The 18,197-nt window shown below is 22.8% G+C and overlaps 4 protein-coding genes across 4 annotated transcripts, besides 2 other annotated features; 2 read left to right on the forward strand and 2 right to left on the reverse strand.

The window, feature by feature from the left end:
* Positions 1-448: part of a repeat region that runs on past the window's edge.
* A 1,927-nt stretch (positions 449-2,375) lies between these two features.
* Positions 2,376-7,148: a repeat region.
* Positions 7,149-7,778: 630 nt separating this feature from the next.
* EHI_170940 (uncharacterized protein) lies at positions 7,779-8,684 on the reverse strand (the record flags this gene model as incomplete). The annotated part of the gene is made up of 1 exon (XM_001913890.1): positions 7,779-8,684. The coding sequence occupies one exon, from the start codon at positions 8,682-8,684 to the stop codon at positions 7,779-7,781; it is 906 nt and encodes a 301-aa protein (XP_001913925.1).
* A 35-nt stretch (positions 8,685-8,719) lies between these two features.
* EHI_170950 (uncharacterized protein) lies at positions 8,720-10,240 on the reverse strand (the record flags this gene model as incomplete). The annotated part of the gene is made up of 1 exon (XM_001913891.1): positions 8,720-10,240. The coding sequence occupies one exon, from the start codon at positions 10,238-10,240 to the stop codon at positions 8,720-8,722; it is 1,521 nt and encodes a 506-aa protein (XP_001913926.1).
* A 1,392-nt stretch (positions 10,241-11,632) lies between these two features.
* EHI_170960 (uncharacterized protein) lies at positions 11,633-13,049 on the forward strand (the record flags this gene model as incomplete). The annotated part of the gene is made up of 2 exons (XM_001913892.1): positions 11,633-12,269; positions 12,439-13,049. 2 exons carry the CDS (start codon positions 11,633-11,635, stop codon positions 13,047-13,049), a joined length of 1,248 nt encoding a protein of 415 aa, XP_001913927.1.
* A 3,355-nt stretch (positions 13,050-16,404) lies between these two features.
* Positions 16,405-17,505, forward strand: EHI_170970 (uncharacterized protein; the record flags this gene model as incomplete). The annotated part of the gene is made up of 1 exon (XM_644326.1): positions 16,405-17,505. One exon carries the CDS (start codon positions 16,405-16,407, stop codon positions 17,503-17,505), a length of 1,101 nt encoding a protein of 366 aa, XP_649418.1.
* Positions 17,506-18,197: the final 692 nt, after the last annotated feature.

Genomic DNA, 18,197 nt, shown 5'->3' on the forward strand with positions numbered 1-18,197 from the left:
TAAAGAAAATAAATAGACTAGAAGATTTGGTCAAGGGAAGGAAATGGTACAGAATAAAGTGCATCATGAAATTAAATGAATATGATGAAGAATTAATTAAAGTCAAAGCACTGGAAAGAATAAAGTACCTAAAATATATGATGACAATGATAAAAGAAAGAATTAAATTTAATAAAAATGAAATAATCAGAATCAATACAAATAAAATCATGTTTGATTCTAACAAGAAAATTAGAATAATGAAGAAACAAAAAATGAAATATACCCAAATAACGATATTACTTTAGAATATTGGAAATCGTTATATGAAACGCAGGTGATATTAAATAAAGAAAATTGGAAAATAAAACAAATCACCTCGTTGAATGAAAGATATAGAAACTATGATAATGTCATTATAACAATAAATGAATTAAATTTAAGTATAACGAGAATAAATAACTGGAAATATTCATTGAAACAATATAAATGCAATAAAATAAAAGACAAAATTATAAGTTATTGATAAAAAAGAATAAAACTATTATAATAATGAATTGATTGTGTTTAAATAAAATAAATAATAATAAAGAAAAAAAGAATAAAATACTTTTCTATCATTATATTTATCATATATTTACATTTGATAGTATTTAATTTGGTGATTAATTTAATCATATTCTTCATTTGATATATTTAATTTATTGTTGTTATTTTTTGTAATTCTTCTTTTTTAATATAATGAATTGTGTTGATTAAAGAAATGATAACAGAAAGAAATAAAAAATAAATAGAAAATAATGAATTATTTTTCTTTTATCATATTGTTTATTTCACTTTTTCTATTTTATATTTATTTCTTATTGTTTTTATTCTTCATTCATGTGTTATAAATGAATTGATGAATGAATAATATTAAAATAAATAATAAAATGAATTAATAAATTAATCGTAGTTAAAATGAAGAAAATAATAAATAATGAATTAAATGAATTAATTAAAATATTGAAATAAAATATCATTGTATTTAATAATAATTATTGTTACCAATATTCATTAATCATTCATTCAATATTTTACATATTATTTTAATTTCATGTTATTATGAAATTATCATAATTTTATCATTCATTTTATTAAATATGAATAATCAAATAATCAATTAATTCATTTGAATGTAATATAGAGAAAGAGATGATGTTAAATTTATCATTATTATTTTATTTTAAACTATTTCTTTCAAATTTAAAAATAATGATGAAGAAATGAAGTGAATGAATTGAAATTGAAATTTTATTTTAATGACTGTTTTTAAAATGTCATTTGATAAAATTAATAAAATCATATTTTAATAAATAAGAAATGAATTAAGATAGAAAATAATGAAATATGTATGTCATAAATTAATACATTCAAATAATATTAACACAGTCACAATTAATTTTATAGTATACAAAATTAATAAAATGAGAATAAAAGAAATAAAATTCAACACAAGAAATGAAAATAGAAAAGAAAATAAGAAGAATAATGAAATAACAATATAATCAATTATGAAAATAATCAAATGAATAATACAATGAAATAAAGAGTGATGAAAAATGAATAAATAAATATGAACAATAAACATTAAATATTAAAAGAAATAAGAAAATATGGATGTACAAATTGAATAAAACGAAATAAGACAACAAACAGAAAAATAAAAGGGTGTAATAAATAAAAAAGAAAAAGGAAAGGAAAGAAATAACTTATGAGATGAAAATATATAAATAACAATAAAACAACATTTATTTTAATATCAAATGATAAAATGACGACATAATCACGTTAAAAATTGAAAACAAAAGAAAATACTATTTTTATGATTATGTAATGATAAAATAAAAGAATAATAAACATCACTGGAATAATTTAGAAAGAATACCAATTCTTCATTCAACATTATTTAAAGAAGATGAAATAACTATAAAACAACAAAATATTTTTATGTAAAAGACATAGAAAAAATACGGAAAGAAAAATACCAGAAAAGTGACATGGAATATCCAAAGGATGTTTTTCTTCAAACCAATACACTAATAAATATTGAAGTGATAGGAAATAATTATTTTCTGGATGTACATCATTAACATCGATTAATATACCAGCGAGTGTTAGTGAAATAGGATATGAATGTTATGAAGGATGTCCGAATGAATTGAAAAAGAATGAGGTATTGAAAAAGATATACTATAATAATGAATGTGTTATTGTTTAAGTGAAGAAGATAAATTTAAAATAATTGAAATTGAAATTAGAAATAAAACAAGAAAATTAGAAATAAAACAATAAGAAGAAAAGAATAAAGAGAAATTACAAGAATATAAACATAATAATAGAATAAGAAATAAAATAAAATCAATTAATTAAGTATTAATAGAAATAGATTCTATTCTTCCTGGCTCAGGGGAGACTAATCCCATCCCTTCGTCTTCTTCTCCTAGCAGCTCTACGGAGTATTTTTGATTATTATTGAAGCAATATTCCATGACATCAATCATGTTTTTAATTACAAGGTTTTTTACTTCTTTCTCGATGTCAATCTCAATTTTTAATTCTTTAATTAATTTAATACTTTCTTTATTCATTAATCCATTTATTGAGATTACTACTGGAATTATTTTGACATCTTTTAATTTTTCTATTTTCATTAGAATATTCTTTAATTCCTTATACTTATTTCTTTTCTTCATTTACACTCCATTAATATTGTGATAATCCACAATAGTCATATCAAATATTATATCAGTTTTATTCTTTTTATCTAATACATATATGTCTGGTCTTTTGTGGTATTGTCCATCACTTTTATGCATTATTTGTTTGTTCAATATCATTGTAATGTCTTTATATTGGAACATTGTTTCATATGGGGGTTTTTTATATTATTTATTTCATGTATATTTTCTTATTAATCAATATTATAATGCCAATATTGTCATATTTTTCTATTTGTGATTTTTTATGATAAATACAAGATAGCAGAATGTGTTGTACTGTTGTTATCTTGTCTTTACATAGTGGGCAGTATTTCAATTCTTTCATTTTTCATTATTTTTGATTTTCTATACCCACAAAATATTGCTCCATCTTGCATTTTAGTTAATTGTAGAAATGCATTTTTTTTAATATTGATGGACTTCCATGCTTTCACTGTAGTAGTTTTATCTACTCCTTTTGACTCAAACCATCTTCTAACATGTCATTTGTTTGATGGGACTTCCATATTTTGATGTATTTGTCAATAATTTCTTTATTTCTATTACTATTTCTTTTTCTTTTTTCTTTTCAATAAATTCATTTATTATTTCTTCTATTTTTGTTTCTGGGATTTTATGACCTAGGGCTTTTTTAATTCTATTCCATATTCCCTTCTTACTGTACCATCTCTCTAATATGTTATTTCCTATTTCACTTTCTCTGGTACAGTAGTACATCACTGTTCTTACTAATTCAATAACATATTCGTCCATTATGTTTATTAATCCTTCACCCATTTCTTCTATAATAACATACAACCTATCTTTGGAGTTTCACCAATGTATTTCGCCTTTCTTATTTATTTTCTTATCTCCAAATCAATTTTGTCTAGGTTAGTGATTTTCCAATTCACAACTGATGCTGAATATCTGAAGATAGGGATTACTTCATTGTTTATTCTAGTAATATATCTTATATTACTACTTTCATCAGTGTTTATTTCTTCCATCTTCTGATTCATTTTTTCTTTGATGGATTTACAATTGAAGGTGTCATCAATTTCATCGGACTGCCATATTCCTAAGTATTTATACAAGTCCTCACCTTCAACTACGGGGATGTTTTGCATTTCATTTGGTATTTCCTTAATGTTTTTTAATACCATTCCTGACTTTTTCTCATTCATTTCCATCAATATGTAACTTATTATTTCTTTAATTTCATTGTGGATTATTCCCATTTCTTCACTACTTTCTGTCATTATTCTCATTTCATCCATATATAAAGTGTGATTTGCTTTTGGGAATTTCTCTTCGATGATTTGAGAAATTATATTCATCTGTATGATGAAGAGTAGATTTGATAATGAATCACCTTGTAAAATTCCTCTATTTAATTTAATACATCATAGATATTCATTAAATTTATAGCCGATGAATATCTTCCATCTAGTCATCATACTTTCAATAATGTCTATGATGACTCCCTCTACATTGAAATATTTTAATGTTTCAATTACCCATTCGTGGTTGACAGTGTCATATGCTTTCTTAATGTCATAATATGACTCCACATATTTTGGGTATTTCTCTTCTTTCTGCTGCTTCATCATAAAACTATTAATTATTCATTCTTTAGCAGCTAAAGACTGTAACTTACATCCCAATTGGTTTCTACTGATTTTAAATGATTCATTATTCATGTTAAATCTTCTGTGAATCTTTTCTTTTAATATTGAGGTAAATACTTTCATAATTACATTTGTACAACTGATAGGACGATAATTAGTGACGTCGTTCCTATCACCTTGTGGATTAATAAAGTTCTTCCACTTACCATGTCTAATGGGATGTTTTCAGGGAAGTTCAACCATTCATTGAAGATATTAAGAATGATTTCTCATGATGATGACATCATTTTCCAATAATACCCATGTATAGTGTCTATTCATGGTGATTTCCAGTTATTTATTCTCGTTATACTTAAATTTAATTCATTTATTGTTATAATGACATTATCATAGTTTCTATATCTTTCATTCAACGAGGTGATTTGTTTTATTTTCCAATTTTCTTTATTTAATATCACCTGCGTTTCATATAACGATTTCCAATATTCTAAAGTAATATCGTTATTTGGGTATATTTCATTTTTTGTTTCTTCATTATTCTAATTTTCTTGTTAGAATCAAACATGATTTTATTTGTATTGATTCTGATTATTTCATTTTTATTAAATTTAATTCTTTCTTTTATCATTGTCATCATATATTTTAGGTACTTTATTCTTTCCAGTGCTTTGACTTTAATTAATTCTTCATCATATTCATTTAATTTCATGATGCACTTTATTCTGTACCATTTCCTTCCCTTGACCAAATCTTCTAGTCTATTTATTTTCTTTAGGATTTCTTTTATTTCATCAAATTTGTCTCCTATTATTTTATTTTGGAGATAGAGGTGCATACACATTGAAATATTATTCATATCATCTTGCATATCCTGCATTCTGCTTCCTGAAAATATCCACCTATTATTAATTTCCATTATTAATCGGTCAGCTTCTTTTCTTTTCCAGTAGTAATTAATGTTAGTACATTTTTCTACTTTCATTTCTTTTACTTTATTGATGAGAGTGTTAAGGTATTCTTCATCAATTTCTGTAGAGTTATTCTTTAATATGTTGTTTTTATTATTGAATCACACTCTACTCTTCCTTCTATTATATCTTTTACTTTCACTTTAATGTACCGTTTAGTGCTTTCTTTTATTTTATGTGATATTTTAATATATTTAATATATTCTTTTTCATTATTGACATTGATGTTTATCATTTTTATTATACTTTCTATTTGTTCCCATCTTAATTTCTTATATAATTTCTTATTCAACCAATTAATTGCAAAACAATACAACACTTCAATTAATTTTCTATTTCTTTGTTTTGTTGTATTTCTTGTCTGATTATCATCTCTTGTTTTTTGACAATCAGTGCTTTCCTCTTCGATTTCCACTACTGTCTTTTTCATAGGAGTAGTTTCGTTCATCTCCATTGTTCCTGATGATGTTTTCCTCATTACTGGTTGTGTATTTATCACAAGTGTCATCGTTTTCTTCTTCTCTAATTCCTTCTGTGAAATAAAATTTTCAATATCATCTTGTTGTTTTGATATTATTTGTTTTTGTGTCTCATTTTCTTTTTGTGAGTTATTTAATTCTTCTCTTGTTATTTCTGCAATTTCTTGGTTTTTAATTGCAATTTCTTGATATTCAGAGATTTGTTTTTCTTTATCTCTTATTTCTTTCTTTAATTCTTTAGTATTTTTCCTCTATCATTTCAATTTTCTTCTCTAGTGTGTTTGCATTTTGTTCTAGCATTTTGTTTCTCTTTTTCAACTTTTCAATTTCTTCTTTCATTCCTTCATTTTCTTTTTCAATCTTCTTTTTATTAGCTTGGATGCTTCGGATTTTTTCTTCTTTATTATTTACTTCTGTGATTTTCTTTCCTTCTATCTCGTTTACTTTTCATTGTAGTTTTAAGTTTTCTTCTTCTAATTTTTCATTTTCTTTCTTCATTTCTTCGTAATTCATTTGAATATTTCTATTCTGTGTTTTCATTTCTGTAATTTCTTCTTCAAATTCTTTTTTAACTATTTCTTTTGCTTTTCTCTTCATTTCTTCTGAGATGGCTTGTTCTTCTTCCATTTTTTTCATACTATATTCTTTAACTTTTTCTTTTAATTCAGTAATTTGATTTTTCAGAGCAAGTATTTCTTCTTTATCTTTTTCTTCTTCTATCTTTTCTTCTTTATTTTTTGTTTCTTCTTGTATTTTCTTTGTACTTTCTTTGCTATTTATTATTCTTGCAATTTTACATCTATCATTCATTTCTTTGATTGGTTTTTGTTTTTAATTTCTGCTTCTATAGCCTTAATGTCTTTTTCCTCCCAATCTTTTGTTTTTTCTTTAAACTCTTCTTTCATCTTTTCAATTATCTTCTTCTTTTTTATTGAATATACTTCTTGAAGGATATTATACCATCTTTTCCTCTTACCTTCATATTTTTTAAGTATTTCTTCGTATTCTCCTTCATTCCATTCACTTGTTATTCTTTTTATTCTTTCTTGTATATCATTTATTGTTAATCATTTATATTTGTTATTTGTATAATCTTTATTATTATTATTGTATTTATCTTGTTTTTATTTGTTTTTTTTTTTTTTGTGTGTCTTTCATCTTCTAATCCTTTTTCCTTTGTATTTCATTTACCATTATTATTATTATGCCGTTTATTGTTATTGATATTCATTCTTTTTATATGACATTGAATTTCTATGACATGTTTTCTTTTCTTTACAATACACAAATGATTTACACAATATTCATGGTATTAAAATTTGTTTTATATCCTGCATTGGAAAAGGATCTTTAAATAATAGAATAAAATATACAAAATGAATAGAAATGAAAATAAAAAGAATAACAATAATAGAAACATATAAATAATATAATAATAAAGATAAATAAAAAATAGAAACGAATTTTATTTTATTTTATTATTCTTTTATCATGTTATTGAATTGTTATTTACATTATTCATTTATTTTAAATATTTAATTTCATCATTTTATTGTTATTTATATATTATCATTTGAAATATTGTATAAATGAAATGTTAAATAATTGTATAAACTAAAATAATCACATTTCAATTGAAATTATCATTGGAATTTATGTTTATTATGTCATGTTATATTTTCATTTCTTGTTAATAAACAAATGTGATTATATTATTTAAATAATTGTTTTATTTCTATATTCTTTTATTCTTTATTTCAATTGTTTATCAATGATTTATTTATCATTTCAAAAAGAAAATATAAAATGAAATAAAGAAATAATTAGCGTATTGATATATTAAATGAATAACATATTATTCTCATTCAATTAATATTATTCAAATAAAATATCATCATTTTTCATTATTCTTTTATTTTATTTGTAATCATTAAAAACCAATAATTAAATAAACTTCTTAAATTAAAAGAATTATTTCATTCAATTGACTTTAGCATCAAAACCTAATTTCCAATCATCCCATTTCATAGAACATATATTTTTTATATTTTCTGTTTCATTATAATGGCATAACGCACCAATCATACATACTGAATTATCAATACTATGACAACCAAACCCACGTTCATAACAAGGAATTGACATTTGTAACCCACCCTCAACACCTAATGAAGCAACAAGGTCTCTATCAGGAATTACAGCACGTGCAAATAATCTTATATCCTTTTTCTTCAACCCTCGTGCTTTTGCTCCTAAATATGTGCCGGGAGGTGATATTCCAAAACTTACTATTCCTAATTCACTTCCAACAATATTTGCAATTCCTCCTCCAAGAGAATGTCCAGTAACAATATATTGTTTATTTGATGCCTTGCTTATTTCACTTTGTACTACTGTTTTAGCAATATCAACCAAATCATAACCACTTATTGGAAATGCCTTTGAACCGAAAAGCGATAGAATATAACTTATTTTTAAAAGAGCTTGATTTGTAAATACTGGAAATATTGAAACAGACAAAGATGGCAATGCAGATTCTGTAAATAATTTAAAATCATAAACCCAGTCAGAGAATTCATATGATCCTCTAAATCCAATAACAGTAATATCATTTTTATTCGCAATAAGGTAATGTAAGACAGGACCATCTTTATTGTCATCTTTTTTCTTTTCATGAATTTCAATTTCCTTCCATCCAATACCGTCAAGATATTTCTTTATGTTTGCATACTTGTCGTCATTTACATTGTCTGCATATGCTAAATTACTTAAACATGCATATTCAAATGGTGTAATACCATATGAATCACTTTCACATAAATGAGAATGTTCATACACTTTATTTAAACCATTATTTTCTGTTCGATAATACATCTCTTCATTCATTTCATCATCATATGAAATTCCTTCATATATTTCTTTCATTCTTGCAATGAATGAAATATATTCATTTTCTTCTTCAAACATACTTTTTTTGGAGTTGAAGAAGATGAATCGCCATTTTTTGATTTAAATTTATAAACTCCGAAAACAATTATTATTGCAACAATAAGTAAAAACAATAGTGTCTGCAAAGGAATTGAACTTCTTCTAAAATTAAATCCACATGATTCTTTTAGTACTTTCATAGTTTTTTCTACATCACTTTCTTTTTTTTTATTTTCTGTTTCTTCATCATTTTCTGTTTCTATACTTTCTGTATCACTATATGTAATTGTACCATCATAATACTCATCTTCATCATTCTTTGGCTTTTTACTTAATGCTCGAATTGATGGAATAGTTCCAGATATCAATGAAAAAATAAATATCAGCACATACCCTAGAATATTTCCATTATTGTTACATGAATGTCTATTAGCATAATAAAAAGTGATAAAAAATACTATAAGAAACCCTATTTTGAAAAATACTTCACATACTTGAACTCCTAGCCTACATTCTTCATGTCTTTTTTTACAGAAACATGAAAAACAATAGTCTATAAATCTATTTATTAACGAGTTTGGTAATACATAAAATATTGCTTTAATACGAATATCTATTTTTTCATCTTCTGATTTACTTGAGCAAGCATTAGTGTTGTAGTACAATTTACATACATAGTCAATTATTGAAATAATAAAAAATATTACTCCAATACATATTAATCCTATCAATAAATAACAATATCCCATATAAGTTAATACACTTGGTTCTCCATGTTTTTTCGTTATACTACGTCCAACACCGAAACCAACAATCACACCAACAACTAGAACAATAATCCCAATATGATGAACAAAAATACATTCAAGAATCTCTTTACAATTTTTAGGGAAACATATTTTGCAAAATTTATTTTCAAACGTTTTTTTTCCATTGTCATTTGATTTTTCATCTCCAGAGAAATACCTATATTTTTTAGATCTATAATAACGTGTTTTTGGTTCAATGTAATTTGATTTTTCATATCCAAAGAAATACCTATATGATCGGCTTAGATATTCAATTGAAAATAATATGAAATAATAAATGAATGTTATTAATAATGATGATCCATATACTATCACATAAAGATAAGCGAGTATATAATACCAAGGAGTTGTTGAATCAAGTATTAAATGACCAGTAGAAATAAAGAAAAGAATAAATATCCCAAGAAGTATTACATTTGTAAAGAATAATAATTGGAATTGACAAGCAAGGGAAATAGCCGATTTTAATGAGATTAAACCTGAACAAATCTGCAAGATAATTTTACCACACTCTTTTTTTGTGTAGTAAGAACAATCTTTTTTCTTTCTTTTTGAAGTTTCTTGAGATTCTGTCATTTCAATGTTTAGATGTGTCTCTTGTTGTTGAGAGTCTGTCTTTTCTTTTGTTATTACTGTATCTCTGGATTGAGAACTTCCCATTTGAATACACTGATTAGTGTTGTAAACCCTTTGAATAAATACCATGTGTTTTTCTATTTTTAGTTTATCATCATTGAGAAAAGTTACAAACGAATTAATTTTTTTTATTACAACCATTTTCCTATCAACATTATTTCTAAATGCGGTAATATTTTCTTCATTTAGAATCTTTCTTATTATTTATTTTATTCATTCTGTATTATGATTTATCATTTTATCAATGAAATATTATTATTAAATAATTTTTTCAAATGTTGTTTAAAAATAACATGAGAAGAATATTAATTATCGAATTGTTTCTATACCCCTAAAATGAATCGAAATATAAACAATATTATTTTATAATTATATGAAATTTTAAAGAAATAATATCATATTCAAAATTATGTTTAATTTATTTATAAAAAAAGAAAGAATAATAAGAAAATGATATAATAACAATCAATCAACAAGAAATAAGAAGAAAAAAAGAGAAAAGAATGAAATTTCAAATACGTAAAATAAATGTGAAAATGTAGTTACAATATAAATAATTAACAATACCATCGAATGAACATGAAATAAGAATAAATGGAGTTAAGAAGAATAAAATATAAAAATAAAAGAAATAAGAAAATCATTAATATTTTCATACAAAGAAAGATAAATAATAATAAAAATAAAACAATGAAAAGATAAAGAATCAAACAAATAAAAAAGGGGTAAAATAATAAAATAAAGAAAAGGAAATAAGGTAAAAACAATAAAATAAATAACGATAAAATGGAAACAAATACGACAAAAACGAATGATGTTTAATTAAAAATAAGAATAAAAACATGAAAAAAAAGAATGTTGGGTAGTGTTTAAATAAAAATAAACATAAAAAAGAATAAAAAAGAAAAAAGAAATTGAAGAAGTTATGAGTAAATAATAAAATAAGGTAAATGAAAGAAAAGATAAGTGAATATTTAAACATAAAACTAGAACGATATAATCATTAAATATGAATATTGTATTACTTCTATTTATTACTCTTTCTTTATCAAAACAGTGTAATGAATATACTAACTCATATGATATAGATACAGTTGATAGTACATTTGAATGTATTGAATCAATTAAAACCACAGAGAAAGAAAATACTGAGACTATTGATTGATTGAAATATTATTTAAATGCACATGTATTCAAAGACATATTAAAAAAAATCCACCACAACCATCATTTTCAAATAATTATTATGAGAAAGTGGATATTGATTCAGAATTAGATAAAATAAATACACAAACAACAAGTCTGTATGAGTTTTATTCAGAAATAAAAAATCTTATTATTTCAACAAGAGATTCTCATTTAGGGTTTAATATAGATGATACTCTTAAAAAAACAAATTCAGAACTTGTTTATTTTATTTATTTACTTCCATTTACAATAAATATTGATAATGATAAGAAAATGTATTTAAAACCACTAAATGAACTTCCTTATACTCGTGTTGTTGTTGATGTACCAGAAGAAATTATAAATAATAAAAATGTACCAGTTAAAACAATAAATGGAGAAGATCCATTTAATATTATTCGAGAATTTGGAAAGAAATATTTAGGACTAAAATGTCCACATGCACAATTTACAGAAGCAAAATCAGCAATAATGTTTGGATCATTGAATGAAATACCATTAACAAAAGAATATTTAAATACACCAATAACAATTATATGGGAAAATGGAGAAAGTCTAACAATTAATTATAATATAATGAAATTTAATCCTATGAATCAGAAATTCCAAGAAGTACTTGAAAGAAGTAAAAGAAGAGGAATAAGAGATGGAATAAGAATAGAAGATTTTGAAGAAGGAAATGAAAGAAAAAGAATAAAACAAGAAAATGATGAATATAAACCTAATTGTTCTGAATATAACGAAGAAATATGTTGTTTAACAACAAGTAACAAAGTAAATACATTGATTGTAAATACTTTTGATGCTATTTCTAATGGGTACTATTTTTTGGATAAATTAACTGAATGTGTTGATAAGTTTGATTCAAATGATTATCCAATTCAAGTAATATTCCCAAAAAATGGAGGAGGTTTGGTGCAACTTGCACAAATGATCGAAAAGGCATTATCACCATATGATGATGTTAATTATATACTTTCAGCAAGAATATCAGAATTTACAGAAGATATAATGAAAAAAAAAATTTGCTGTAAATATGTATGACCCAAAAACGTGTGAAAGAAGAAGAAGTTACTTAGAACTTATATTTTCTGATTTATTCAAACTTGGAGAATGGTATACAAATCCAAGAATTATTATGTATGGAGATGTTGAACATAATGTTACACAGCCATCAATTGATGAATTAGAAAAAAAGATATTAATGAAAAAACCAAGAAAACCAACAGAAATAGTAGTTTATACCGATTCATATTGTTATTCAGCATGTTCATGGGTAACAAAAGGATTAAAAGAATGGGGAGGAGCTATTCTTGTAGGATTTGATGGTGATCCATATGGAAAAGATGAAGAATTTGAAGTAGGATTATCACCATCTAATAATATTCGTAGTATTACTGAAATAGATTCAAATAATATTTTTAAACAATATGGATATAAATTGGGATTAACTGTTAGAGAAACATGCAGATTTAATTATAATTACAATGAAACAATTCCAAGAGAATTTTTAACAGATATTATAGATGAAAGAGTGAATATTTATCAATTCTCAAACGATAATATAAAAGAATTTGAAGAAGAAACAAAGAAAATAGTAGAGAAATATAAAACGAAATGTAATCCAAAGAATAAAAGATTAGTTAAAAGAGATGAAAAATGTGATGAAGAAATTAATAAAAAGCATTGACATGGAGGATATGAATGTGGAGATAATGGAGAATGGAGTACAAAATGTGTATTGGCATATTGTGATGAAGGATATAAATTTGATTATATCAACAACAAATGTATTGAAGACGTTTGTCTTTATCCACCAAATCCAAGCAATGGAACAAGAGACATGAGAATAAATCTATTCATTATGATAATTGGAATAATCGCATTAATTCTCTAATTGAAGAAAGAATAATTTAAAACAACAATTTGGTTTAATAAAATAAAGAGAAATAAAAGAAATAGAAGAAGAATAGAATAGAATGCATTTTATGGAAGTGAAATGATACTAAATAGTTTTTGAACAGACACAATAATCATATGTTATTTTAATAAATAAAAAAGAATGTATGAATATGAGTTTATTTATTATAATAATTTTAATAAAATAAAAATGAATAATGTAGAATATTTCAATGATAATGTAAATTTAGCAAGTATTAATATTCGAATTTATGAATAATGATCAAATTATACAACTGAATAATGTATAAGAATGTTATAACTATTTATTCATTGTTGTTTATTTTATTTCTTTTTATTCAAATTATCATTTATTTGAAACAATAAAATATTAACAAAACTATTAAATTAGTTCAATTTATCATTGTAACATTCTTCAACTTCTTCTTTTCTTATTGTTTAAATTATAACTTCTTCATTCATTCTTCAATATAATTTTGTACTTTTCTATTTCATATATTTTATGACTAGTTTTATGTTCAGAAGTAATTCCTGAATTAACAACATATTTATTATCTTCGGTAACAATAATTCCTAAATATTCATTAATATCATTTTTCATCAAATAACCATTCATTTTTCAACACTATTTTTAAATTTGAGTAAATTGATAAAATTATTTGATACTTCATTAATTTTTATCAATGCACTTGGTTATTTAATTAATTCATTTTATCTGTTAAATTTTGAGCATCAACAAAACTATTAAAAGAAGAATTGAGTTTGTCTAATTAATCAGGAGTAAGATTAATATATTTTAATCCAAGTTGTGTATTATTTAATAAAAGTAATTTTGATGAAGTGTTTTATTTATAATACTTATTTTGTGATTATCATTACAACTTTATTGTAACTTGTTTGATTGTTGATATTAAGTTTTTAAATAATATATTACATATTTTATTTTAAATCCTTGTGTTAATGAATATCCATTAGTAATTGAAACAGAAATATCTGAGACATTTTCTTCATTCTATGCTATTAATTTTCCAATTTCAGTTGATGCACTCACCATAACTTTTTCGTTCATTTTCTATTTTATTTATTTCTATTCTCATCATATCTATTAAATTTTGGTTATTATTAGTTTTAATTCCTCTACCATTCCTTTAATTCTTTCGTTTGTAATAATTTGTGTGTCTTCATTTATCCTTTTATTAGTATTTTCATAAAATTCTCTAATATTTGAACTTATAATAAATATTGTTTTACATTTTCTATTATCAACAAGAATTTTACATCGACTCATTGTAATTCAAAGAATAGTGCCTGTGTATTTGTTAAATACAAATGTTAATATTTAATATCAAGTTGGTTTAATCTTTTCCTTTGAATTGTCATTGTTTTTAATTCAAATAATTTGTCACTTAATAATTCTTCTTCTTTTGTAAGATAATAATTCACTCTGTTAATTACAAAACAAAATTGCATTCTTCTAATTTCATTTACTATGTTTTGAATATCTTTTTCACACTTACATATAAAATAAATATTTAAATTATTAAATTTTTCATCTATGTTTTTGTAGGATGACATTGTTTCATAAATAAATGATTCTAATTCTTGATATAATTCTTCATCACAATATGTTATATTCAAACTCTTCAAATTGAATCTCTTTTCAATACATATAGCACATATTTTACATGATAGTATTTCACTTCCGTATTTTTCAATTGATTCTTTTGTTTTATATTTGATTTGTTATTTTAAAGATTCAATTTGAATATTCTTGTAAACCTTGAGATACTAAAGTTTCAAAAATACAACCAGACAAAATTCTGACTGTTTGGTATTATCCATTCACTGGAAGTCAACTAATAAGAAAACTTTTTAACATTCCCTTTAATCAATACTCTCCTTTCTTTTAAATTTGTTTGAAAATCTTGTTTTCTTTTTAATTTGTGTTATTCACACTTATTGTATTTAATACTTCTTTCTTGTTTTATTTACCCTTTTATTATTTTACATATATTTGAAAGTTTATTCATATTTTATTTTCATCACGTTATTATTATTATTTTAAAATGGAAATAACTGAATAAAATGCGATGAATATTTTATTTAGTTACTATTACACAAATCATAATGTGTAATAGCTTATTTATAAATTACATGATAAACATCATTCGATATTAAATTTATTTATCTTTTCATTCTTTTGTTTTAATATTTAATGGTGAAGTTGAGAAATGAAATAAAATATAAAATGGAATAAATAAAATAATCGAATGAGGAGATAGATTATTCATTATAAATTAATAATTTTTATATAAGAAAAAGAAAATAGAAAAGAATCTGAAAATAAGAAAGAATAAAATAAAAAGTTAAAAGAAAATTAGAAAATAATTAGAGTTTCTCGTAAGTGAAGGAGTTTATCTGCCAATCCTGTTGATGAACATGTAAAGTTCTTCCTTCTCTAATACATTCATCAATAAGTTTATGACAAAAAGGTCTTCCTTGTGGACAATTTCTTTGTTCAACCAATCCATGTTCTCCTTCAAGATTTGAACCTTTGACATACCAATCTCCCATATTTATTAATGAAGTAATGAAAATAAGATTTTGTTTAAATAGAGAAATGGAATAAAGAAAAAATATGAATGATGTTTAAATAATCTAAAATATAATAAAATTAAATAAATAAAATAGAATGAATAAACGTAATTATGAATAATTTATATAGTTTTTAATATATTTCTATTTCATACATAAAGGATAAATAATTATTTAAACAATAATACATTCCATTTAGTCATTTTTCTATTTTACATTGCTGTTATTTATTTTTATTATTTGAAATAAAAGTATTCAAAGAAGTGACAATATAATGATATGTAATTTTAAATTGATGATAAAAATAACATAACAAAAACATAAATAAAATAACAATAGATTTATAATAATATTTAAAAAGAAATAATAGAAAATAATTCTAATTACTTTAATATATTTATTTCAAATAATGTATATTTCCATAACAACAATTAAATTCCGGATTACATTTGAACTAACTATTGATAAATCCTGTTTAAAACTAATATAAAAAGAAAATTCTAAACTTGAAAATAACATTAGATTAAAAAATGATTATATCATTACTATTTATAACAATTCTTGTTGTATATTCACGTCCTATAAAACCACAACGTTTAGGTGATGGATTTATTCAAAGAGGAAATCATTATGAATATGGAACTAACAATAAATTGAAAGGTGATAATGGTGAAACAGAATTACAATATTCTGTTGATATAAAACCAAATGTTCATTCATTTGATTTTGATGAATCAATAGAAAGTGTTGAATGTCAAGGAGATGATTTGATTGTTTCAACAAACAATAAATATATTGAAACATGGAGTAATAATTCACTTGTTACAGGGTCTAATGAAATGTGGAAAACTTCATGTACATTAAATAGAAGAGTAAAGAATATTGAATTAATGTATGAAAAAGATGGATTATATTATTATTTACTTAGAACAGAGAAAGCATTATTTAATGAATATTTTAATGAAGCAAAATTAATTTATAATCCAAAGAATAATGAAGGATATAATAAAGAAAATAAAATAAAAGGATTTAGAAAAGTACATTTCAAAGAAGAAAGTAATATTGATGCATCAACAGTTAAAATAAGTTCAATTCCAACAGAAGTAGTACAAAGAAGTGAATATATAGAAGTGAAAACAACAGAAAAAACATTGCCATTCAATATTGAAACACCAATTGGTGTTATAAATGTTGTACATGATGATTATTATTGTATAAGTTATAGTCTTATTAAAGGAAGTGAAGATATTGAAGGGGAGATGATCTTTGAGGTTTATCCTAATGAAAAACCAATAACAAATATAAAGTTTATAAATTCATTCATAAATTTTTTTAAAAACATATTTGAACGACATAAAACATATACCGTCAAAGATAATAAATATTCAGTTGGTGAAATATATACTAAGTGTATTAAAATAGATAATACATATAAAGAAAATAAAAGTTACACAGTTAAAATGAAGATGGAAGGATATAAAGAAAAAGAAGGACCAATGTTTTATGTTGAGAAAGATGAATCTCTTATTGTAACAACACCCATAGAAGGAGAATTTATAGATTATACAAAAACAAAAGAGATTTTAGTTAAATGGGAATACACAAATGCGGCAACGAAAAAAAGCAAATAATTGAAAAAGAAGAGAATGAATGATATAAAAGAATAAAAAGAAAGTAAAAAGTAGAATATGATGAAGAAAGAATAAAAGTAGAAAGGAGAGAATATAAAAAGAAAGAAGATAAAGTGTAATAAAACAAAAGAGATGATAAAAGAAGAAAAGAATGAAAAAAATAAAGGATGCAAATTTTATTGAAACAAATAAAAAAAGCGCAAAATTTAATGATGCAAAATTTAATGATGCAAAATATTTAGCAACATATTTTATTGATGCAAAATATTTTGAAATAAAAATAAATCATCATTTGATATTATTATTATATTTGATAATAAATTATAGTATGTATTAAATACATCATATTTCTTTATTATTTATCTTTCTTTTTATAATTTCATATATTAAATTATTCATTCATTTATTATTTATATTTCATTTATTAAATAAAATGAAAATGAAATTGTAAAATATCAATTAAATATTCATGAATAATAATTTATTAATATTTAATAATTGAAATAACAAATAATAATAATGTAACAATAATGATATATTCAATATATTCTTTATTTGATTTGTTCAATATTAGATTATTTTATTTCATTATCATTTCATTATTTCATTATTTTATTTCATTATTTCATATTCATTTATTATTTTTTAAAATCAAATAAACAATAATATTGATATTTATTCATCACATTAAT

The sequence above is a fragment of the Entamoeba histolytica genome, genomic scaffold, assembly GCF_000208925.1.
Source record: "Entamoeba histolytica HM-1:IMSS scf_1104750518855 genomic scaffold, whole genome shotgun sequence".
Lineage (NCBI taxonomy): Eukaryota > Evosea > Mastigamoebida > Endamoebidae > Entamoeba > Entamoeba histolytica.